The sequence below is a fragment of the Coffea arabica genome, chromosome 10e, assembly GCF_036785885.1.
Source record: "Coffea arabica cultivar ET-39 chromosome 10e, Coffea Arabica ET-39 HiFi, whole genome shotgun sequence".
Classification (NCBI taxonomy): Eukaryota; Viridiplantae; Streptophyta; class Magnoliopsida; order Gentianales; family Rubiaceae; genus Coffea; species Coffea arabica.
In genome coordinates this window covers 46,918,329-46,944,292 of record NC_092328.1, presented here as the reverse complement: position 1 = coordinate 46,944,292, position 25,964 = coordinate 46,918,329, and the positions used below count along the sequence as shown (strand labels likewise).

The window sequence follows — 25,964 nt, the reverse complement described above, 5'->3', positions numbered from 1 at the left end:
TGGAAGAGGAAGGCCTTGATTGAGGTTAACTCTACAGTTTAGCTAAACCAGTCTTCTTCTTGGGGTTGTTTTTCTCCGCATTATTGCTCTTGACAGGAATTTTTAGCTTCCTGTGCAACAGCCATAGCCACAGGCTAACCAGGTTGCCTTTTCAACTCCACAATAGGGAGAATAATTCTTTTCAATCACCCTTTCATCATCTAATGAATCAGTATCAGTAGCATTCAAATCGTAACAAAAGACCCGAATCTTCCTCACGGGTCAGTACCACTTCCAGCAGAATCTGAAAAAGTTTGACAAATTCAACAATCAAATTAGTCAAAATCAACTCTTTACTACTGCGCATATAACTAGCATCAAAAACCAATCCAAAAATCAATGCTAACAATATGGATTTCGAATTAGACGCCCATTTAGCTACCTTCATCTGGATTCGGCTGAACTGGTTCCTGATCATCAGGGGCCTGAGGTGGTGGCGGATCTTCGGCTTCTTGAACTGGCTGCTGCTGCAGCTTCTGCAGTTGTGGTTCTTGATCAGCTGCCATCTTCGCCGCTTGATCACCTCCAATCCTACGCGATTGTTTACGCCGCGGTCGGCTGGAATGCGGGGCAGAATGCTCCTCACCACTTTGAGGAATTGAAGTTCGTTTCTGTGCAGCCATTTTTGGGACTTCTTTTTGTATTTTCCCTTTCTTCCTCCCTCTTATGGTTTCCTCTGGCAACTTCCAAACCACCCCTTCTTTAATGGGTTGCGGAGATTATTTGGAAATAAATAAAAGGATTGAAGAAGACGATGGTTGCAGGCTATGGGGACGATAATTGACTGGGGAGAGTGATGGAAGAGTTGCTGTCTTTTGCTTCTTTTTTATCCTTCTTTCTGCCTTTCGAAGTTGGAACTTGGAAGAACGGTTCAACCCAGCAGTGAAGTGTCCGAAATACCCCTGCTTAGTTGTTCAATTAGTAGGTTAATCGAATTTACGTGGTGGCGCCGCCGCAGCGTTCCTCAATTGGTACCGCAAAATAAGTATAGGTATCAAATTGGCCAAAAAAATTATATAAGGATTGAATTGACACTATAAAAAAGTATAGGGACGAAATTGGCCATTTTCCCTTACAAGTAGTAGTAACTTTTTTTTTTTCCTTTGAGGGTCAAATAGTAGTTACTTCAAAGTGTGCACACAAATCCACATACTCCAAGTATTAGGAGGGTTAATGTTGTTATTTAGTAAAAGACCAAAGAGGGTCATAGTTTTGGTTACTAAGCAGTAGCATAGAACCAAAGGCAACATAGCAAAATACAAACTAAAAGTGTGTAATCATCAAAAAAGGGGGGAATTGGAGGTGGTAGACAAATGGGGAGCACGGAGGAAGAGAGTGCAGTGAAGGAGCCATTGGACCTCATCAGACTGAGCCTCGACGAGCGCATCTACGTCAAGCTCCGCCACGACCGTGAACTCCGCGGCAAACTCCATGTATGCTTCTTTCCGGTTCTTGATTATTATTATTATTTTTTGGGTCTGTTTCTTGTTTTGTTTACCTATTTTTGTATGTGTTCAAAAGCTACCTATTTTCTTGTTTGTATGCATTTGTATGTGCAAAAGCTCGCTCAACTGGGTTCGATTAAAGTTTTGTTTTTGATTTTTGGGAGCGTGCCCTTTGGGTTTTACGAGTAATTTGTGATTGAGCATTTTTTTCAAGCCACATCGAAAGGAAGAAAAGGGAAAAAAGAAGCCAAGAGAGTAGTTTTTTATGTTTTTATGCAACATTCTGCAGTGGATTCACTTGGATTGGATCAAAGTTCTGCTTTTGATGATTTTTTTTTTTCAATTTTGGCGATTTTGCAGCAAACCCTTTTGGGTTCGATAGGAAATTAAAGACTGTAGAATCAATTAAAAGGAAGAAAGAAGTCAAAAGAATGTAATTTAATGTCTGTGGAGACGTTCACGTAGACAATATGGATTCAATTGATTGATTGATTTATTTGTTTGCCGTTTGGTAATTTTGAAGCAAACTCTTTTTCTAAGAGGAGTACTTCGCTATTAAGCAGTAGAGTGAAAACAAATAAAAAGAAGAAGAGAGAAAAATCTATTTTTGGGCAGTCGAGCTATTCTATTTCAGAGATTTTGTCATGGTGGAAAGGGGAGGAAAGAGAAGAAAGAGTATGTGGGTTTTCTGAGTTTATGGGGTTTATTTACCTGACTGCAGTCTGCGAACTTTTTAAAATTCACCTTCGTTTCCGGTGATGTATTGACTATAAAAGTATGTCCTGGGTTGATGATTGAAAAAAGTTTTAATCATTCTAATTAGTCAGTATATGGTGAGGCTGCTGCATATAGTCCTTCTAAGCCCATATTGACCAGATCTTTGAGAATGGGGTCTGGGTAGACTGTTTGAGATTATGCAATGTGATGTTTGTGGTGATGGAATTAGAGATTCTTGTTAGCCAACTCATGCCTCTTGGACTTGCTTACTTTCCTCACGCAGATTTCAAGGTAACTGGATTTCTATACAAACCGTAGATTTATTCTATTTTTAATTATTTGCCGCTCTTCTGATAAATATGTTAAGTATATAGTCCACGCTGTCCTGCAATTTATATTCTTCTGTGTGTTGGAAAATTTTCAGGCCTATGATCAGCATCTAAACATGATACTTGGCGATGTTGAAGAAGTTGTTACAACAGTGGAGATTGATGATGAGACTTATGAGGAGATTGTCAGGGTAAGCATATTTTTATCTCGTGTTGCTTAATTTGTGTTTTTTCTTTTGATGCCTTGAGCGGTTTAACTGCCGCCTTGTCTAAAGTATGAACCATAAATGCATGATAAGTATGTTTGACAGAAGGAAAGAAAGTGGAAGGGGTTTACAACTTGATAGATTATGTTGACAGAAGGAAATAGAGTTAATAAGATTTTGGGACATAGTAAATGGGATTTTAGGCAAGAGAATGGGGCTGGGAAGATGAAATTCTTCCTTCTATTGATATGAAAAAAGATTGCTTATAGTCTCACTCCTATCTAACCTAGCTGATTAGCAATTTCACTTTCATGGCATAGAGATAGCTGACTATGCAAGTTTTCACTATTGGCTTCTTCACCAAGTACCTTGTTTTGTTGAAGCATTACTTCTGTTGCTCCCTTGAGGAAACTATCATTCAATATGAGATATCTATCTAGTATGAGTGTGCCGAATGACCACTTTTATCACGTCCATGTCATGACACAAGGATACATAAATGATTAAAATAAATTATAGTTAGCCAAGATGAATGCAAGTGCATAAATTGCTGCAAGCACAAGATTAGAAGGTAAAAAATGCAAAGTTCGATATTGTGAAGATTCTCTTTAGGCAGGTATGGCATGAGAGGAGTTAGTCTCTAATTTCTACTCTTGGTCCCTATATCAAAGCACTGATGACTCGATAATTTGTAAAAAGAGTTGACGAAATAGGATATCTGCAAGATACAAAAAAAATCTGAACAGTAGTTGATGTCTTTTTGTACATGCAGACTAGTCAATTCTGTGGCTTAAATGTGTGTACCTCTTTGTGTATGTATATAGTACATAAGTTTCTCCATGCTTGCTTAGAACCAATGAGTTTCTTCCCCCATATAAACAGGCAAATATAGACAAAAGAAGACAGAGAGAAACATCACGTAGAGCACTGGTGCAAACAGATTTTTCCTGATGAGAGCAGTGTTACTTAAAAGCAACATCTTGCTTATACTTGTATGAAAATGGCCATCACTAGTTCCAAAATATACCCCAGATTTTTTTTTTTGAATTACACTGATCAGCCAAAATTTTAAGTGGAAGAATTGAGCTTTTATTTGGGTAAAAGGAAGTGTGTTGCAAATGATGTATTAAATTGTGTTTCTTAAGAAACAAAAAAAGTTCTGTTTATCTGTACACTGCTTTCTAACATTGGTATGTTACCTGCTGCAGACCACAAAGCGTAATGTTCCGTTTCTCTTTGTAAGAGGAGATGGCGTTATCTTGGTGTCGCCACCGCTTAGGACAGCTTGAGGAAGAGGAGGATCTTCTCTTCATTAGTGTCGTATTACTACTACTACTACTGTATTGCTTGCCTTTTCATTATTTGTCAGTTTTAGAATGACTGACTTGAAGCAGATTCAGCAATGATCAATGGAATGAGATTTGAATGCAAGAAAAAAAAAATTTTTATTTTTGGTTGGATTGTACAATCAAATCTTAGTTCATCGATTGAACCTATGTTTGGGAAGATGTTGATTTGGGCTTTCTCCATTTAACTATTCGTTCATCATGTTGGCTATTGAAAATGGTTGTGGTAGTACTCATCGTAGCCTTACTTGTTGATTTAAGATGACTGCAATAAGCAGATCAGGTACACGAGTCAAATTTTATAGGGCAAGAGCCCTCAACTCCAATCAAACAGCTCTCAATTAACAAATTGGCCAACAGAGAAATATTTTACAGTTTCAATCTGTAACAATTCAGGCGTAATAAAAACTCGTACAAAATCATGCTCTTGATGCAAAATGGGAGGAGAATAGACAGGGCCAGCTAGGAAAATTTCGTAGTGGGGAAGGATTTATGAATTAACTAGAATACAACAAATTACAGAATGCGGTTGAAAAAGAATTAAACAAGAATCACAAAGTTAATCATCTACGCCTATGCCTGGAGAAACTTGGGGACCCAAAAGATTGAGAGCTTCTAAAATTTCGACTGGGAGAATCCATTCCTCCTCTAAAAGAGTCCATTGGCCCTCTAAAAGAAGCATAAGCTGCTTTTGCTGATTCTGGAACCGAGTCTAGAGGAATTGATTCCACAAAACATGCTGTATTAATACGCGTCCTCTCAAGTTCAGCTTGAAGGAGCTCGGCACTATACTGCTGGGCAAGTGCCTATAAGAATCAAAGCCAATTTGGAAGCAAGAACAAAAAAATCAATAATATCATTTTTCATAAACATTGAACCAAAAAGAAAGCCTGAGGCACAATTATTATGAAAATCATCTTTCAAGATATGAGTTGATCTTGAAGCAAAGTAACTGTCATGTAGGGGGGAAGATTTGAAGCGAAAGCAAACATCTGAAACATAAAAAAAAAAAAAAAAAAGGCATAAACTCCTGGCCAAGAGGTCCAAGAATGTTGCAAGAAAAACAGAGAGTTCCTTACTATTAGGTCATCTGGAGAGACAGTCATTCCTTGCTGCCTTTCATCAGCCATGACATCATCACTTCCACGTGTAGGACGACGTTGATGACTTGGAGTTTCAACAGTTTCTGAGACGCTCTCGGTTGCTTTTTCCAATAGATCTCCTTGTAAAGACTTCAGAGATTCTCTTGCATCTGAAGTAAAATATGGATTCAATATTGTCTCAAAATACTCCAGCTGCAGAAAGTTCAAGACCATATTCAACTGTTAGAATAAACAATATTCTGAAGCATCATGGAGAGAGAAATTGAATATGGCTGATTAACACCGAACAAGAATACACCATGAAATTCAAGTTCTGTTTCTTTTGTTTGCAAAAGTTCTTTATAACTTTCAACAACGTCTGTGAAGGTAAAATACACTAGTGTCTTTCCTTTTCTGGTAGTTTTCCCCTTTCTACTTATATTTCCCTTCTACCCTTTTCCACACCCAGTTCACCATCCCACAAGCCTCCCACAGAAAATGAAGTGAAAAACTGAAACAAGTTGTCAGTCCATTGCATTCTACCACTTTCAATTGGCATTAGATCATCATGAACCGAACCGACTAACAACTGCATGGGAAATATCTACAACATGGGTAGCAGACATAATTAGTTATTGCGTTGAAGACACATTTACAAGAATTTGTAAAGGCTAAGGATTGGGGAAGTCTTTGAGCAAGGGGTGTTCCTTGTGGGGTTATATCACTTTAACAACTTGATGGAGTGTATGGCCTTCTAACCTCATAAAGCTCAGTGCCTTACATCAATAAAAATTACAAAATTAGTATTAAAAAGAACTAAAAGAACAATTATCAATTCACCTCAAGCATGAGCTGACAGAAACCATTTGCATCCAATGCCCTAAAATCTTTCATCTTGTTCTCATGGAAAATGCTCAGGAAAGTGTCAATCAGGCCTTCAACAAGGATACCAAGCGTCTTATCCAATAAAGGCTTACAACAAGCAAAAACCTGCAATTGAGAATTAAAAGAATGATTTGGCATGACATGTCAGAATATTTAACAATTAGTTTTTCTTGAGAATATCCACCAAATTGTCAGCGAAACTGCAGACTTGACTATTTTTGGTTCCTTATGGTCCATAAAGCCAATATAGACATAGAACCAACAAGAACCATCAGCTAGGCATACATCATAACAGAAAGGTTTTCAATGAGCCTGGAAAAGCATGTAAAAGTACCTCAGCATGCACAGCCACCAGAGTGTGCAGCAACTCCACAGTCACATCTCGCACACCCTGCAAGCATACAGAAAAGTAATTAAACAAACATGTCTTTGAAACCTAAAAGAAACAAAAGTCAGAGGAGAATAAAGTGTGTGCTCACTTTGACAGTAGGTGCTCCGCCCCATTGAATTCCAGCATCCAGCAAATAGTTCACAGCAGCTGTTCTGATCAAGTTTGTCTAAGACAAACAGTTGACCCAAAAAAAAAAAATTCCAGTGCAAGGAGGTCCAGCATTAATAATAGGAAGAAATGGAGTTGTCTACTATGCTACCATCATACATGAGAGAGTTAAACCAGACCCATTTAATTTTGCTATCATATTCAACCGCTTGCCAAGCTCTATATGCACTCCAATTTATCCTTCACAAATAAAAGTTTTGCAAGGTTCAAACATATAAAGTCTATGAATGTCCATCGATTTTTTTTTTCCTCTTACCAGATTTCTTGAATATGCATTTTGTTAAAAGCTTGCAATGGGACCTCACCTTTATGGTAGCACATAAAAAAATACTTCTGGATTTAAGATTAGCTTCAGTAAAAGAATATAAAGGTTATACAATAAGCCCAATCCTCAAGATACAATATTCTATAAATTTCAGTAAATCTTTACGAGGCAGGCACAAAAAGTAGCAGTGTGTTTTTCTTGGACAATCTTAGTTGTCATGGTTGCAGTATAAATTAACTCATCAACAGTTACTTTGATGGGAAGGTCAATTAATTCCTAAAAGAACATTGTCGCTTTTAGTAGAAAGGCAGATCTGAACATGTTAACAGAACCAAAAATACATTTATGTGTGTGTTTGTCTATATATATTAGGTCAAGAAGATTTTGATATAGATGTGATTACTTGTTTCGTCTCACTTCGTCATTTGTGCAATGACATCTTCTACCAACTCATTTGACCCACAACAACAAAAACATCTCAGATTTGATCCAAAATAGGGGTAACAAAGTGAAAAAAAAATGAAGAACTGTGTGTGCACAGATAGCCGACATGACCAGTCATCAATTTTTACACTAAAGATAGATACATGTCTCCAAGTTCCTCAAAAACCTAGTTGGAGTAAGGATAATGGATAAATGCATGACAGTCAGATGAGCATCCACTGGACATGGACACTTGCTCCAACAGCAAAGATTATATTAGACAGAGTTTCTTATCCTGCTAATTTTCTCACTACAGTTATCTTTTCAGCCATGGGCACAGATTGTGTTTCCTGAACCTCACTAACCACCTTCCCATCTAAACAGGATCGCAATCGCAAGCAGGCGAAGGAAGCTGCACACTTCTGATTCCATATATAACTGATGATAAAATGGTCATCTCAGATTAATATTCTACTACTGTCCATCACAGAATCAAACAACTAAAAGTTTAAGTTTTAACTCAAAAAAAATAAAATTTAAACTGTAAGTTCCATCAATTAGACAAAGCAGTAGGTGCATATAGAAGATCAGGTACTGGAGAATACAGCTGTACAATTTTTAAAGGCATCCAAAGATTTGTAAATGCTCAAAAATGCTCATACCTTTGCAAGAGTATACTGTGCAAGCACCTTTTCTTCAAGTCCAGAGAAAGACATAATCAACTCTTGAATGTCAGTGTCCTCCTCATCTTTTACCCTAATGGACATGGATAAATTAGCCCACCGTCACAAGTGCAACCACAAGTTTGAATCAGAAAAGCTACCTTTCCAGCATGACTCAACCATTACCCAACATAATAAGAACTTCGAAAGAGGTATAATAAAGAGTACACATGTGCATCCCACAAATAGAGGAGAAAAGGGTTGTAAATTTCTAATTCTGCTCTGGCTGATAATCTGATACTTTTCTTGTGTCCTAGGAAAGGTTACTCAGGATTATCATTCAGACTACATAGGAAGAGGCTAGCAATTTCTTCTTCTTTAGACATTTTTCCTTGCCATCTGCTTTGCAGGGGGTAACGGTTGGGAGAACACTAGCAAACTAATTGAAAATCATGGTAAGCAGATATTAGTGGATTTATAGATTGATTGAAAGACAACCCAAACAAAATATTGCCTCAACCAATGTGGATGAAAAAAATTGTGCAAATGTAACAAAAAATATAAATGCCACATTCAATCCAGCTTAGACAAGTCATTCACAACCATATTGCTAGCAATTGCATCAACCCTCTTTCTGGGTCGCACTAGTCATTTTAAAAATGATTTACACACAACAGAGAAGCCTAGTATCACACAAAACATAAGAGAAGTTTTGGTCCCAGGAAACATTCAAGTCAAGGGACTATTTAACTACCTTGGAGGGAGCCATATCTGTTTGTACTTGAAGTGTAATTCACGAGCAAGTTCATCTTTGCAGTATCCAATATTGCTCAGGACCATCAGCAGCTGTTGATGTGCATCGGTGACACTTCCTGGAAGGGGATCAAATGATTTCTCTTGAAATTCACTAGAATAACCATTTACAAAACCTGGACTTCCTTTGCTTGTTCTGTTCTCTGCAAGCTCGCTGCCAATTTGCTCCAGATGAACTAATACAATCAGAAACTACACTAATTAAGGTTCCATTTTTTCGGCTATGATTTCCACCAATGAAGCATCAACTTATCTTCATACCATTAAAATCCAGCAAACAGTTTAGAAAGGCAATTCTAACAGATTCTTGTATTTCTTGAAGATGCAAAAAGATGTCTTCTGACCTCGTCGCCTCATTCTTCAGAGACTGAATCATCCTAAAAGGTTAAAAATTAAATAACTGCATTACAAGGATGATACGAAATAAGACAGTTGCAAACATTGTTAGATGCTAAGACGTTCAGAATGGACCAAGTTCATAATAATCTCAAACATACTTTCAAACATTCACCAAAAAAAAAAAAACCCTGCAACTCCATGCGTCCTATACACTTCTGCATTCTCACCTCCCCCCCCCCCCCCCCCACCTTCCTTTCTATTGCATGGGTTGGGTGCATGGATGAGGTGGGATGGGGTTAGAATAGGCTTGGGGAGAAGGGCAAGGGAGCAGCAGTGTGGCGATGGTGAAGATCTTAGAAGTCCTATGGTATTGGATTGTAGGTGCTTCCATTCAAGCGTGAGCAGACTAACATACAAAACATAACCAAGAAAAGGGCAATAATTAATCTTTATGCATATCAAGGTGTCTCACCTCAGGGACTTCAAGATAAAATTTACAATACCTCTGTAATTCATAATCTAACCCAATTCTACAACGGTTGAAGAATTTTCTAGCAAAGTAGGGAAATTCTCTCCAATAACAAGTAACAAAGAAATATTTTCATACTTACTCATTGATCTGATCCATTGCTGACACAATAAATGCACGAAATGCCAGAGGCAAGGAAGAGATAGTGTAAGGAGATTTATTCCTTTCCAAAATAGACACAGGCACCCAAGATTCATCTTTCGATATCTCTTCTGTTGAAGTTCGCATCCATGAGCAGAGCCGTAGAATGTATATTTTTGTAATCTCACACTGAAGCGTTCGGAGAACTGTTACTGTAGATTATTACAAAATACATTAAAACAATTTCAAAGATAATAACCTGAAGAAAAAGAGGATATGCGAATACCAGCAATAGAAGGTGCTGATTCTTTTGCTTCGAAAGCTTGGCATGCTTTAGATATCTCTTTTAGAGATGCAATCAGTGATGGCCGAAGAACATTGGAGTCTTCGAGGTCACGGAATGTGTTGAGAACCTGGACAAGTACTTTGAACATTTAAGGGTGTTTTCATCTAATATTCAAGCGTTTGAAGGAAGAATGCTAAAAACAAGGAACAATCAGAAGAAACATGCTCTAAAGAGCATAAATGCTTAACTGACCTAAAATAACAGGTTATGCATATAATAAATGTACTTGGATAGACCAACATGAACCTTAAAAACAGGTTAAGCGCACAATATATAATAGCCGAGATAACCAACTTATCCCTTGAATTTGTACAGCCAGTGACACTTCAGCTCAAACAAGTCAAGCTCGAGAAATAAAGTTTCTTATGTGGCTGATGTGATGCTTGAACTAAGGAGGAAGTGCCAAACATTTACTGAATGTTTAAGTTTCATCAGCAACACTCCACACAGATGATCGGAAAGGGATGCAATGGCTTTCAACCAGGTCAAGTGGCACCTTGACATATGGAAAATAAATAAAAATGTTTGAATGTGTTTTCAAGAGTCAAGACTCCTGCTTTGATAACAAAATCTAGTTCCTTTCATTTCAAAATATACAATGTCCTCAAAGAGTACTCCACTATGGTGGCATTGCACCTTCAACAGAGGGAAAGGGCTTTAAAGTCATCTAGAAACTGAAATGACAGAGGAAAAAGGGGTGAAGAAAGTCTCATTTTCTCCTAAATCTTTTCTCTCTTTTTACTCTCAGGTATGGTTCGTAAAAGGATAAATAAACTATGCCTAAACATCTTCACTGTAACTGCTGTATTCAAGATTCTGCTTGTCACCAGAAGGGCAGGCAGAGACTGCTGATATGCATGATTCTTTTGTATGATCAGTTCATTGCCTTTATGTTAGTGTAAGAGCTACAATAGTCATTTGCATGTTGAAGACGTGTGTCATTAAAAGTATTTTGGCCTTTGATCATTTAAGGGAGAAGCAGTAGTGTTCCAGTCTTTCCCTTGAACATCAAATTTGACCCCAGTGCACCTCTTGGGCCTTTACTAAACCGTAAAGTCTATTAACCTACATGACTAATGTGTCCCCTTCTTCATCCATCTTGACCTATAAATTTTTATCTGAGTTTACTTAAATATTCCACATCAATGTCCAGTGTGGTGGTAAATATGCACTTGAGCACATTACACTTCTTCAATGAATTTACTACGAAAATCTTACCTTAGACTCATAAGCTGATAAAGTATTGCGTATCATCCCAGCAACTTCATCAAGAGAATGACTTGAGTACTTTCCATCAGCAACTTTTTCCTGAATTTTATTTGCATAGTTATTAGTGCTTGAATCAGAAGATAGTTCTGAAGACTCGAAATAAGAAACAGAGATACAATCACATAAAATTTCAAGGTTGATTTATTCCTAGTAAGCTATGAAAATTTAAATACCAAGCTTTCAACAGCGGATTAGCATATCAGCACAACAAAGAAAATGTAGATGTTCTACTCAAGATCACGTCATGACATTGGAATCCTTTCATAATGACAAAGAATTCTAATATTTGAGAAAGATGGAAATGCAATTGACCTTTGAATTAGTAAAACAAAAAAGAAAACAATACACACACACACATATATATATAATATATGCTAATGGTATGGTAATTTTTTCTTTATTTTAGTTCAGTTTAAATCCTTAGGCCAACATGTACTTGTGGAGAACTGGTGGCAAAACTCCCAAGTATCCTCAAGCTTTACCTGGTAAGCTCCAATCCATCTAGTCTCATGCTATCTTGTTGAAGAAAATGTGAATTCCCACAATCATAATTCCAAAAAATACACATGCTAGATAGTGTCACGCCCAACATTTACAAATTAAGTTACTCAGGTACAACAAATGTTATAAGTTTAAGGGAGCACTCTCCCATTCAGGGTATATGGATTCATGCAACGGGAAAACATAAAGGCTTAAAAATATGTCATTGTGCTTTTCTTTCCAAATATCACAGAAGAAAGAACTTAATACCAATACCTGTAAAAATTAAAAAATCATTTAATCTCAACATAACCTTTCACGTTTAGGACTAACCTTCTGGCTAATCACTAACACTGTTCTCTAAAGTTTACAGATAAAACTAGAAATTAAGATGCTAAATATTCAAGAAATGTATCAATTATAGTCTTGAAATAACATTACGAAAAAAAATTACTCGAGATTTCCTTTATCCAGCAATAAGCTTAGCAATTAAAGGAAAAGAAAATAGAAGAAAACTGCAACTCTTAACCATGCCACAAGCATCAAATCAGAAATGAAGAATATTATAAGAAAATAAAAATCAAAATTTGATGATGTCGCTAGACCCACAGGCCAATTCAAAAGAAAAAATTTTCAAGAGATCCACTCTATAATTGATAATCAATGAAGCATCGGGATAAAAGATGAAAACCTTAGCAAATTTCCCCGTAGAAACAGCAAGGGCTACTTTCCAAAAGGCAGGTACATGATGGATAAGTACAGCAGTCAACCGACGGATGTACCTTCCTCTTAGGGCATCAACTTCTTCGCTAATCATGCCAAGTGCTTGTTGATCTCCCACATGTGTGTCATCTGCATCCAACTGACAACCACACATCCAAAAATGTCAGCATTATGGATTTCTAAATGAATTGGCAATCAGAAAAAAAAAATTATATTAGGGTCATTAAAACTGCACTTACAGACTGGTCTTCTTGAATTTGCCTCCATTTTGCATCCGATAGAGCTTTTTCATGCATCGCATTCTGCAAAGCCTCCATTCTTATTTCATGATCTACAGTGCACTTTTCAAGCAAACCTCGAATTCTTTGATTCTGACAAATATACAACATAGTGTAATTCAGCAAAATGTCCTGCTGCTCAATGTGATCAGAAAATTCTTCCAACTTACATACTAGTATATCAAACAAGAAATTCTCTACAACCAGTGTGGAAGTGGAACTAGCATTGACAAATTTGTGGTTTATAGAGTTGCAAAAACACAGTATGACTTGCCAGATCCTTTTGAAATTATGAAGAGTTCAAAGTTGTTGCCGCTCAAAAGAGATGAGGATAAATACCATACATCAAGAACTAAAGTAAATGTAATATATTGGACGCACTCTTACTCAAATGTTTCTCATTCCACTTCATGCTTCTTTTCAAGTACCTCCCATGACAAATGGCCAGAGTTTCATATAAGTCCATTGACTTCAACTATACAAATTACATTTTATGGAAGTATATGAAAAACCTATATGTTCTATAGGAACTTTGGTTATTTTTCTCCCTCTTCCTATTTATTTCATTTTATTTATTCATTACTCAGTTTTGTTTAGGAGTTCTGCTTGCTTGTTGCGCTACTATGGGTTAACCGACTTGGCATCAGAATCTTGCAAATCAATTCATTCATCCATCCAAAAGTAGTAGTCTTCTCCTTTTGGGCCAGATGTCGCAGCAGGGTACACATGCAGTTTCAGTTAAAAAGCTATTGGAGTTTGCTACTATTTTGAATGATTTCTTTCAGAAGCTGAGATCTAACTACTAGAATTTATAGCCTGGTTACGTACATCACAGGACTTTATAAACAGATGAATCACGTTCAAGAATAAAATACAGGATTTACTAATAGTGATTGATCAATTATAGGGTTTCCATAAAATATGATTTTGCTTCCTGATTTGCAAATCTATGGGTTTCCTTTGTCATGTCTACAATAACCACCTTGTAGTTAAACAATTCTGTTGAAGAAATCTAGCATTCCACAAGTGTTAATGTTTTAAGTAGACATAAATGTTCAAGTTAAATAATAAAGAATTATTCATTAATCACGCAAATAATTCTTTTTACTGGAAGATGGAATCTAAACCACATCAGAAGTAGTTCACTTCAGTTCCAGTGGAAGTAATCTCCACAATCATATCAGGTACTTGTGTCATTATACTAAGGACATAGGTCATAGAATGCCATATATTTGCCCTGAGGAACTTCATGTATATAGTAGTTGTTTTCTGCCAAAAGTATCAGGCAATCTTGAAAGTGACCATTTTACTACATCCTCCAAACAAATTTAGAAAGCAAGTTGTATATTTTACGAGAATAGAAGTTTCTCACCTGTATACTAAGGTAATGCCATACAGGATCCGACCCAGGTTCCAGCTCCAATAAAAGCCTTACAATGTTTTCAAGCTACAGAAAGCATCAAAACCAGCATGAACAAACATGACAATATAAGTATGTACAAGCAGCTCCATAAAGCAGGGTAGATGCAAGTGCATGGATTTCTGACATATCCAAATGAAGAACTACGCACCCTAAAAATGCAAAGATGCATTAATCAACAGCTATAAAATGATTAGAAGCCAGGAGATATGTCAACAGGTATCTTGGGAGGAAAACATCTAGTCACACTATTATGAGTGACCAACTAGTATTTATAGGAGTACAAACCTAACAGACTATTTACAAGAATACCCTTACTAATTTATTATCTATAAGAATACTAATATTCTCCTAACACTCCCCCTCAAGTTGGAGCATATATATCATAAGCACCCAACTTGTTACAAATATATTTCACCCTAGAGCCCCCTAAACTCTTAGTAAATACATCAGCCAATTGATCTACAGACGGTACATGAGATGTCTTGATGACCCCGTCAAGCAATTTCTCTCGAATGAAATGACAATCAACTTCAATATGTTTTGTCCTTTCATGAAACACTGGATTAGACGCAATATGAACAGCCGCCTGATTATCACACACTAAATTCATAGGCTGTTTATGTTCAAACCCAAGTTCCAGTAACATGCTCTTCACCCAAACCAACTCACACACAGTGTGAGCCATAGCGCGGTATTCAGATTCTGCACTTGATCTGGATACAACTGTTTGCTTCTTACTCTTCCACGACACTAAATTACCACCAACAAACACACAATATCCTGTAGTCGATCTTCGATCTGAGGCAGAACCAGCCCAATCTGCATCACTATATCCTTCAATATCATTGTGTCCATGATTTTGATACAGCAACCCTTTTCCAGGAGCATTTTTAAGATACCTGAGAATCCGTATAACAGCATCCCAATGACTAGTACGAGGGGTATCAAGAAATTGACTCACAACACTCACTGCAAACGAAATGTCAGGTCTCGTTACAGTGAGATAATTTAATTTACCCACAAGTCTTCGATATTGCTTAGGATCATCAAGTAATGCACCTTGATCTCCTGCTAATTTCACATTGGGATCCATAGGAGTATCCACAGGTCGGCAACCTAACATCCCAACTTCACTCAACATATCGAGTACATATTTTCTTTGACATAAATAAATCCCATATTTAGACCGAGCTACCTCAATACCCAGAAAATACTGTAGATGACCTAAATCCTTTGTCTGAAAGTTTGCCTGCAGATTGGATTTAAGTTTCTGAATCCCCACAACATCATCACCTGTAATCACAATGTCATCCACATAAACAACTAATAAAATTTTACCAGCATTAGAATGCCGATAAAATACAGAGTGATCTACTCCACATCTTGTCAGACCGAACTCCATGACAACACTACTAAACCGGCCAAACCAAGCCCTCGGGGACTGTTTCAATCCATATAAGGATTTTTTCAAACGACAAACCAACCGCGGATTCTCCCCCTGAACAACAAATCCAGGAGGTTGTTCCATATATACCTCTTCTTCCAAATCTCCATGCAGAAATGCATTTTTCACATCCAACTGATGCAATGGCCAATTATAAGTTGCTGCCAAAGAGATAAGAAGACGGACAGAGGTAATCTTTGCAACAGGAGAAAATGTTTCTAAATAGTCTACTCCATACACCTGAGTAAATCCTCTAGCTACCAACCGAGCCTTCAATCTATCAATAGAACCATTAGGCTGCACTTTTATAGTGTACACCCATTTACAACCAACAACAGGCTTACCTGAAGGACGAGGGACAAGATCCCAAGTACCATTTTGTTCCAAAGCAGACATCTCTTCTTGCATAGCTAATCTCCAACCAGGATGATTAAGAGCATAGGTAATAGACTTAGGAATAGAGATAGAATCAAGAGAAGCAACAAAAGAAGAATATGACATAGAGAGACGAGAATAAGAAACAAAATTAGAAATAGGATGGGAAGTACAATGTCTCTTACCTTTGCGTAAAGCAATAGGAAGATCTAACTCAGAGGAGGGCGTCATACCTGGATTTGAAGATTGAGAGTTAATTGGTGAAGTGCGTGGCATATCAGGAACTTTCTCAACCATGGAACGACGAGAGTAAACTTGAAGATGAGGACGAGATAATCGAGCTATGGAATCTGGTGGACTAGACAACTCAGGTAATAAAGGGGAAGGGACTGGTAAAACAGGAGAGGAAAAAGAGGGACACTGGTCTAATTCACAAGACATACTTTGCTTGATAAAATACGGAGTGGATTCAAAGAAAGTAACATCAGCACAAGTAAAAAATCGATTTAAAACTGGACTGTAACATCTATACCCTTTTTGCGCTCGTGTATATCCTAAGAAAATACACTTAATAGCACGAGAATCTAATTTATCCACCCCGGGAGCAAGCTGATGAACAAAGCACACACATCCAAAAATACGAGGAGGCAATTTAAACACAGATTCATGAGGAAAAAGAATGGAGTGAGGTAATTGACCTCCAAGAATATTAGATGGCATGCGATTAATTAAATAACATGCAGTTAGAATTGCATCACTCCAAAATTGTTTGGGCACATTCATGTGCAACAATAGTGTTCGAGCAATTTCGATTAAATGCCCAATTTTTCTTTCAGCAACTCCATTCTGTTGTGGAGTGTGAGGACAAGAGGACTGATGAATAATACCAGACTTAGTCATAAAGGTATTAAAAGGAGTGGAAAAATAGTCTTTCGCATTATCACTGCGAAGTATACGTACAGGCACACCAAATTGATTCTTTATTTCTGTAACAAATGCACAAAAAATGGAATATAATTCTGAACGATCTTTCATTAAATAAAGCCATGTAACTCTGGAAAAATCATCAACAAAGACTACAAAATATTTAAAACCTAACTTTGAAGTGACTCGACTAGGACCCCAAACATCAGAATGAACTAACAAAAAAGGTTCAGAAACCCGTTTATTGACTCTAGGAGCAAAAGAAACACGATGATGCTTTCCTAACTGACAAGACTCACATTCTAACGAAGATAATTGATTCAAAGTAGGAACCAACTTTTTCAAATTTTGTAAAGACGGATGACCTAAACGACAGTGAATTTCAAGAGGAGAAACAGTAGCAGGACATGCTATCGGACCATTGAAGTTGAGAAAATAAAGACCATTATGCTCATGCCCTCCACCAATCATCCTCTTTGTCTTCAAATCCTGAATGACAACAGAATCAGGAGAAAAAGTAACTGTACACTGTAGAAATTTAGTGAGCTTACTAACAGACATTAGATTAAATGGCAAATTGGGTACGTAAAGAACAGAAGATAGCGGAAGTGATGGATTAATTTCTACAGTGCCTAGTCCTTTAACTTTAGTAGTAGATCCATCAGCTAAAGTAACATGAGGAAAGGGAGTTGACTCTTGAAAATTAGAAAAAATTTTAGAGGTACCTGACATATGATCAGTAGCCCCGGAATCAATAATCCATGGGTCATTACCTTTTTGTGCTAAAGAAGCAGAGGGAAGAGATGCGTGATTTGTAGCTTGGTACTGTAGGAATTTAACATAATCTTCCTCAGATATAGTAACAGTTTTCTGGGACCCATGTGTTGAAGAACTTGATTCAACTTGGTCAGTGATAACCGTATTAACAAACCTTTCAACCATAGCGAATAGCACATCAAACGAAAGAACGGGTCAAAACTTGAGACAAACGCGTGAACAGTAACGGCATGAACAGTAACTACGTGAACAGTATCGGCGTGAACAGTGCCGTGAACAGTATACGTGAACAGTGCCGCTATGAACAGTGCGGCGTGAACAGTGATTTGCTAGATGTTTTACCCTAACCCTAGGACTTTTGCTCTGATACCATGTCAACAGGTATCTTGGGAGGAAAACATCTAGTCACACTATTATGAGTGACCAACTAGTATTTATAGGAGTACAAACCTAACAGACTATTTACAAGAATACCCTTACTAATTTATTATCTATAAGAATACTAATATTCTCCTAACAAGATATAAACAAGATCTCTGCACGCAAACACACACAAGCCAGATCATTTTAACTAATACAGAAATTATTTTGCTTTCAACAAATTTCTGACCTTCCTTATTTTAAGTTACTTTTGACCCTCCGTATTTTTGGGAGGGTGGGGGGGCCTGGGCTGAACAAGTAATGCTTCACTAATTGTTCCTCAAATCAGAAGCCTAATCTCCAGCCCAACTGTTAGTCCTTTGACCATTTACACAGCTTTGTTGGTAAAACATATCCACTATAAGACAAGAAAGCAATTTTTTCCCCCCAATCACAGTGATTCACGAATCTATTCTACCAACAAAAAAAAAAGTATATAAGAGTTTTGGTCATGGCCCACAAATTAGTTCATTAAACATTCCAAATTATGCTCAAATTTAAATTTCTACTTGTTTTTCTCTTTGTGATCAAAATCTTGAAATTCACCAACCAATGCAGAAACCAGCTACTGTATGAAATGCAAGGAAAATTGGGCCTAAGCCATATGTGTGTCTGCCGTTGCACATCTGTCCTTTCCACAGAATATAAATTTTTCCAACACAACCAACAAAATACCTTGTCTCAAACCATATTGCTTTTCTCTTAGGTTATTATGCGTGTGACACTACAAAAGAAACTGTATTCCAGTTTTATTTGGGGAAATGACTCATTAGCAAGCCATAAACCACTAAGCAGGCCAATTATACAGTCCTCTAATACTGATCAGATTTTTTTTTTTAACCAATTCTACAGTCCTCTAATACTGATTAGAATATTTTTACCAGTAAGCAGGCCAATTCTACAGTCCTGTAATAATGATCAGAAATTTTTAAGTCACTTCAGAAAGATATCTGCATGTACTATCCAACTTAAACCATGAGACACCTTACTAGCATTCCAATCTTTAATTTTCACATTTGCCAATTCACGGCATAAAACTCACTTCAACAAACAATTTGGAAGAAACAAGCATATTTTAATCCTTATTTTTTGCTGATGTTCATGCACACAGAATTCAAAAGTAGGATAGAAGAACTTTACATTTGTCAGTTCAATATGCGGATCTTCCATGGATTTATAAAGCATGCCCTTGAACTCTTGCATTACTTTTTCAACCTCCTCAAGTACACGTTTAAGAATTCCAACCTGTAATATGTGCTATGTAAGTAACCAAACAGGGCATACTTATAGAAACATCTAGTATCATTGGATCTAACTTGTAGTTTCTTTACACATTAAGGCATGCTTCATTACATTCGTAACAAGACGTTTATCAATAAAACATAATAGCCAAAAGCATACAAATGTTATGGACGCAATAATGCATATCCCTTATTAGAGACAGATTCTTCACTTTGCATTATAATGAAGGCACAAATTAGCTATGATAAGATAAACTGGCTCTAACTTTTGTTAGTCATGCTTTTATCAATTATAGAAATTTTTGACCCTGCTCCAGCTAAAAAAAAAAAAAAAGATCTATAAATTATGATAAAAGCATGACTAATTTCAACAAAAAACCATTCCATTGACATGTCCTCGCCCAATATCAAGTATATGAACATAAAAGCAAAAAGTTTTACAATTGAAAGCAAAATCAAAGTATGTCTAGATTTATATTTGTGTCACTCTGAAGTCTCAAAACAATGGTGGAAGGTAGATTTGATGTTGTCGCCTACAACTAGCATCCCTATTTACCAGGCTAGGAACTTCAGTTCCTTAAACATTAAAGTACTAAATGACAGGTAAAGACATGGTATTCTCCAAAGCCTTCCCAGGTTCTTGGTCAGAAAGGATATCTGCCTCGTTAGGAGGAATTCAACAGAAAAAGATTATACCAAGTATAAGAGCCAGCAAAAGATTGCAAGTCATAGAACTTGTGATTGTCCGCAGCTTATTCACACAATGAACAAAACTGAATTAATTTGACAAGCCAAGTGACCAGAAAAGAGATGTTGAGCTTGACACATATATGCGTTAACAAACTGAGAAAACTAAAACCTATAAAAAGAAAAATAAAGGAACAAGATACACTTAATGAAATTTGCAACTCATATTATGCCGATAACTAGAATGAAAACACTCAAGGGACAGATACTGTACATGGGAAGGCAGAACAATGGATTTCGCTTTCCTGTACTCCCGAACTGCTAAGTCATATTCACCCTTGCTAATATTCCCACGAATTGCGCTTGGCAAATTAAATAGAGTCCGGAATCTCTGCAGCATTCCTTGCACAGACCTGATCTTTTCTGCTTGAGCCTACATAGCAAATTAAAGTTGTCAATTTGCAAAAGGAAGATAAGAAAAATAGAGTGAAAGAAGAAAATCAAGACCCTTGAACTGGACATCTGTACAGGGATCAAACTCCAAAATCAGTATGGTATCGAACATCCTACTAACCTGTCTCTCAAATAGAGACTCAAAAGCGCGATTAGCAATTGAAGTGACTCCATGTATGCAATTAAACAAGTGAGACGTCCCAGAACCCTCTGGGTCTTCTTCTATTCGTTTCAACTTTGACTCAATATCTGTTATCAGCAAAGTTAGTCTGATTATCATCCAGACTTTGTATGCAAATGAAAATGAATTCTGATAATGCAAAATACTCACCATCAATTGTTGTTTTACAAGAAACAAAACAATCAAAATTTTCTTTCACCAACTGCTTTTTTGCTTGTGTACGCCCTTGAAGATCATTTTTCAAAGCCAAAGCACCAGCTTCCAAGTCTGCTGCACTAGTGTCACAATGTACTCGGGAAAGAAAAAGCCTTGACTCAAATTTCTCTGAGTAATAATTTAACCTATCTGCAATATCCATTGAAGCCATTATAAGGAACTGACTACCCAGTGTCACCACTGACAATAAGTAATACAGTGAGACTTGGTAACCATTAACTCCAATACTTGTTCTCAACTTCTTATATTTCATGACATATTATATACTTAAAAAACAAAACAACTAAAAGCTAAAATGCATCAATAAATGCTGATAGATTCTGAAATTAAAGATCAGCAAAATTTCTCATTAACTACTGATGAAGAAAAGGAAGTCAAGGGAGAGAAGTAAGATAGTTGAAAGGTGAAAGAAGAAATGAAATAGAACACATAAATAGACAACCAAAGAATACCTATATTCCTTTCTTTTGATACAGAACCAAAGAGTATCTCAACTAGCATTATTTCAAAAGTACACAAAAATAACCATTTACATTGTTGGATTAATAAGCTTGACCAAGTCTCAAGATTACTGTGTGCTAAAAATGTCACTCAGCTAATGCACACGTAAATAGGACCAACTAAATCATCCAAGAGGAACTCGTCAAAAAATTTTACATGAGAGCAACATTCACTTTTAAGGCAACAAATTAATATTTCCTCTGACCTCAGGGATTCCCAAAATTAATATATACTCCTTGATGCAAGTCTTAGTTGCCATACACAAATGCAAAAAACTCCAACAAGAAGGAACGAGTATAGAACTAAATAGAAAAGGCACAAAAATGAGCAAACAAATACAAGAAAAAAAAATCCACGAGCCCATTCTTCTCTTCAATTTGCTTTGTTCTAAAGCATTTTTAGGACACCATAAGACAAGAAGCCAGCCTTCTGGCTGACAAGTTGCCATAGTGTCAAATTTAGAAAAAGACTATTGCAGTTTTTGCCACTTTAAAGGTGATATTTTCATTAACTCCTCTTGTTGAGACTTCCACAAGGTCCTTGCCGAGGTTTATAGCTTTCTGCTCTACCTTTTTTTCTTGCTTTCTTTAAGTTTCGCCCACATATAATTTGCTGGCATTAGTAAAGTTCAGATTTTGGGGTTTGTCCTGTATCACTGAACAATCTATTAACATCTTCCGTCACTTAACCATAATATGAACCTCAATCAACCTGCAGATATGCACAACTTAACTCCACTAAAGATCATACATACCTTAATATGAACCTCAATCAACCTGCAGATATACACAACTTAACTCCAATAAAGATCAAACATACCTGAAGGGTGACAGATCAAAGATGCACTAAAGTTCTAAACCCTATAAAAGAAGCGTGCCCCCAAATATAAAGCAACAAAAGGACTTAAAGTTTCTGAAGCCTTAAAAACAGTATAGAATGCATAAGCATGAATTGTTTGGTCAATGGTTCCATGTCCTCAAACAATACATCTACTTAGCTCCGCTGAAGGTGTTTGCAGGTCACTCAGCCTGAAATCAGGGGATTCTATCCAACTAAATATATTAACTACGTTCAAATTGGAATAAACATTGAAAAGTCCAGCAAAATAATGGGAAGTTAAGAATTTGTTGTCAAGACATATGAGCAATAAACTTCCTCTATTGCCCAGATAGCAAAGCTACTCTTTTTCAAAGATATGGAAATCGATCTGTTACCACTGAGTACAAAACTTACAATCATCCTGGTGTAACAGACAAATGTAAATGTCAAACAATTTTTATAGATTATTTGATAATTCTATTGAAGCAATATAAGATGACCAAACAAAAAAAATGCAACTTTTGACAAGGAAAATTATTTCATATTAATGTATCTGATATATCAGCTAAGACTTCTTTACCAATCTAGTATCTGATGTTCAGATTTTTTTTATAAACTTGTTCTGGTTAACATCAGTAAAGAAGGTTCTAGTTAAAGCTGCATACCACGAGCATTGGCATCTAAAGGTTCTTTATCAGCCATGGATGATGGGGGTCCTGAATCGCTCATCAACCTGAATGTCTTGTGATTAATTATCCTGAAACATAATAATCAAAAGCAGATGAGTAGAAACAAACAGTGAGAGGTGCGCTGCAGCATTACCAGCACAAAAAAACTTTACCCCAATCCAAGAGGATCTATCCACTCAACACCACGTGGAAGCGACTGTAGACTGCTAAGCCCCTTTTTAGCCAATGCAGCTGCCTCAATCTTTGGAACAGCTGGGACTGCTCGCGTTTCCCTCATCTCACGAACCCGCCGTCCCAACTGGCCAAAAAGTTTTATTTCAAAATGCCATTTACCAAAATGAAGTATACTAACTAAAGTTTAGGCGAAAGAGTTTCCCCTAATTCAAAAAGGAGCCCCAGCCAATCAGCATTGGCTTACTTCACTTCACTTCATAAGAATTAATAAGCACGAAAGACTATCATTGAGCACGATACAGGCCTTAAATTAGAAAACCATAATTCTCACAAAAAACTCCAGTAAATACTGATCCAAACATCCCCTTCCCCAACTTCCCACCTCTCCCAAAATTATAAAATCAGAAAATAAAAAAGATGTGGGTATAAACCATGAGAAAACAAATTACTTGAAACGCCTAGAGTGTGCATAAGGGTCGGGGTATCACCAAAAATGAAAACAAATACACCAAAACATGAAAATTACATCAATCCATCCAGGATGTTTTGTTTTTGTTATAGGAAGGGGAAGGCAAGACCATATTGACACCTATAAGCTGAATGCTGAAAAGGAAGCAGAACAATTCTGAAATGGGACCAACAAGAACTGCTGAGTATATACTCAAAACTTCACCTCAGATTCATCAACGTGCTTCCAGCAATCAGGCTCACCACCATCCCACCTATCATCATCCCTCCCTCCTCTCTCTCCTCCGCTCCCAGCCCGTCCTCTCCCCACAAACCTAGCCCTGTCTTTCGACGAGGAATCCTCATCGCCGGACGAAATGCTAAGCATCTCCACCTCCGAATCATCATCATCCTCCACAACCTTCCTCTGCTGCTGCTGCTGCAGCACCTGATTACTCCCACTCCTATTACTATTACTACTCCCACTCTTCTGCTGCATCCTTCCCGTCGCTACATTCGAATTCAAACTCGAATTCCTCCCAGCCGCCACCGCCGCCGGCGCCGGAGCTCGCTGCGGCGCTGGCTGGACGTAATTCCGAACAGGCTTCGCAGGTTGTTGTTGAGAAGACGGCTTGCGGTAATTGAGATCGCGCTCGGCCTGCTCGCGCAACGCGATCTGCAGGAGCTCGTCTTCGTCGTCACTGTCGCTCGACATTTATTACTGCAGTTTTGGAGATCTTATTTATTTTAATATTTTTAAAAAATATGTGTAGATACAGAAATGTGTATGTATAGGCGGGCACGCAGTAAAACGTGTTTGTGCGTGTGGAGTTTTGGATCGGTGGAGAGTTTGTGGGCGAAATGATTAAAGAAGTTCAATAAATGCCGGGGGAAAATTATGCAGGTGGGGAAGGGGACGATGAAGAAGGGGCAGATTCGGTGTGCTGGTCAGATTCAGGTTTTTTCCAATCTTGAATAGTATCTATTTGCCACGTGGAAATTTAAAAAATTATTCTATCTTCTTCTATTTCAGTTTAAAATTTAGGTTAATAACACTTTGGCCCCCTGAGTTTTGAGACTAATCATACATATTTTATGACTCTCAACCTCAAAAATATATACATTTCAGCGCCTTTGGATAAAAGTCAAGATTAAAATTCTTAACTTTACCAAACAATAAAATAGGTGAGTGTTATGACTTATCACAACATTGCTCTTTTGTTGCCGAAATTTTAAAAAATAATAATAATTTTAGTTTATTATGATTGCCCTTTTTTGCCCAAAAAAATTGAAATTTGATTTAATCTTCAATTTTTGCCTCTAAATTTAAAAATAATGCATAAGAACATGTTTATAAAATTTTGGTTAATTATTTACTAATTGACTAATTTGACAAATAAAAAATGACAATAATATAATTTTAACGGTTTACATAAACTAATATAAGAAAAAACTATTTTTTAAAAATAACAAGTTTAATAATCTTTGCTATTTATCATTATTCTATGATTTAAAATCTAATAAATTAAACAAAAATACATTAAAAAATGAACATTAATCCAACAAAAAAAATTTTAAGGATAATAAACTAAATGTAAACTTTTTTTTAGCTTTTTATCAATATGATATTCTTGTACAGTGGATGCCATATAGATAACGTATATGATTTAACAATAAAAGGAAAAGTAATAACAACCCATAAATCAAAGGGCAATAATCTCATTGCAATAATATATACATTTCTAACATTTGAATAGTTTTCATGAGAGTGAAGCATATATTTTTAAAGTTGAAGGAAGTAAAACTCAGTTATCTCTAAAGTTTAGGGGGACCAAGTGTGATTAACCTCAAATTATATGCTTGTTGAGTTAATTACCTGATACAGCTCTTCTAAATCATTGAAACTCCCTCATAGATGTCAATTTTGCTTTACAAGTGAGATTTCATATACAATTATTTTCGTGTAAGATAATGTCTTATATCCTGACGGTATATATACTTTCACCGTTGAATGCATGATACATAATTCGAATTTGAATTTGAAATTCAAATCTTATTTCAAACTCAAAAATATTGCATTTGTTTGGAGCTTCTAGAACATATAAGTACATAGACATTGACCAAGGAACCTTAGTGGGAATCTTTGGTTGAAGCTTAGTGTGCAAGATTTTCATGGTACCAAATATACGCTGTAAATCAAACAGGAAAGTTGTTACAAATGTCAAGCAGATCAACAAAAAAGAGCAGATATATTAACTCAAGATATTATGTAATATATGGATTACGCGTCTATAAGTTATCATGCAGCCGCCTTAGATATTTTACATTATTATACTTTTCAAACTTCTGCTTGTATCATTTGCTACAACAAATTACC

At 36.7% G+C, this 25,964-nt stretch overlaps 2 protein-coding genes across 2 annotated transcripts; one reads left to right on the top strand and one right to left on the bottom strand.

Annotated features, from left to right (window-relative positions):
- Positions 1 to 1,275: 1,275 nt before the first annotated feature.
- Positions 1,276 to 4,242, top strand: LOC113710980 (sm-like protein LSM3A). The gene is made up of 3 exons (XM_027234088.2): positions 1,276 to 1,472; positions 2,626 to 2,721; positions 3,945 to 4,242. Exons 1-3 carry the CDS (start codon positions 1,353 to 1,355, stop codon positions 4,023 to 4,025), a joined length of 297 nt encoding a protein of 98 aa, XP_027089889.1. The 5' UTR covers positions 1,276 to 1,352; the 3' UTR covers positions 4,026 to 4,242.
- Positions 4,243 to 4,423: 181 nt separating this feature from the next.
- On the bottom strand, positions 4,424 to 24,441 carry LOC113710978 (exocyst complex component SEC5A). Its single transcript, XM_027234087.2, has 21 exons — positions 23,814 to 24,441; positions 23,119 to 23,264; positions 22,943 to 23,034; positions 20,892 to 21,086; positions 20,682 to 20,809; positions 20,382 to 20,540; positions 19,320 to 19,424; positions 14,189 to 14,263; positions 12,778 to 12,909; positions 12,507 to 12,677; positions 11,285 to 11,374; positions 10,007 to 10,133; positions 9,722 to 9,932; positions 9,033 to 9,148; positions 8,713 to 8,947; positions 7,959 to 8,052; positions 6,529 to 6,606; positions 6,384 to 6,440; positions 6,005 to 6,154; positions 5,162 to 5,377; positions 4,424 to 4,888 (listed from the first exon to the last, which is right to left on the bottom strand). Exons 1-21 carry the CDS (start codon positions 24,300 to 24,302, stop codon positions 4,646 to 4,648), a joined length of 3,309 nt encoding a protein of 1,102 aa, XP_027089888.2. The 5' UTR covers positions 24,303 to 24,441; the 3' UTR covers positions 4,424 to 4,645.
- Between the last annotated feature and the right edge of the window lie 1,523 nt (positions 24,442 to 25,964).

Bases quoted from the DNA above. Each gene is read 5' to 3' on its own strand.
- LOC113710980 (XM_027234088.2), top strand. From the start codon at position 1,353: ATGGGGAGCACGGAGGAAGAGAGTGCAGTGAAGGAGCCATTGGACCTC. The intron at 1,473-2,625 runs GTATGCTTCTTT...GAAAATTTTCAG, and splicing joins AACTCCGCGGCAAACTCCAT to GCCTATGATCAGCATCTAAA. The intron at 2,722-3,944 runs GTAAGCATATTT...TACCTGCTGCAG, and splicing joins CTTATGAGGAGATTGTCAGG to ACCACAAAGCGTAATGTTCC.
- LOC113710978 (XM_027234087.2), bottom strand. From the start codon at position 24,302: ATGTCGAGCGACAGTGACGACGAAGACGAGCTCCTGCAGATCGCGTTG. The intron at 9,933-10,006 runs GTATTCGCATAT...AATAATCTACAG, and splicing joins ATCAGCACCTTCTATTGCTG to TAACAGTTCTCCGAACGCTT. The intron at 9,149-9,721 runs GTAAGTATGAAA...TTAACCTTTTAG, and splicing joins GCAATGGATCAGATCAATGA to GATGATTCAGTCTCTGAAGA.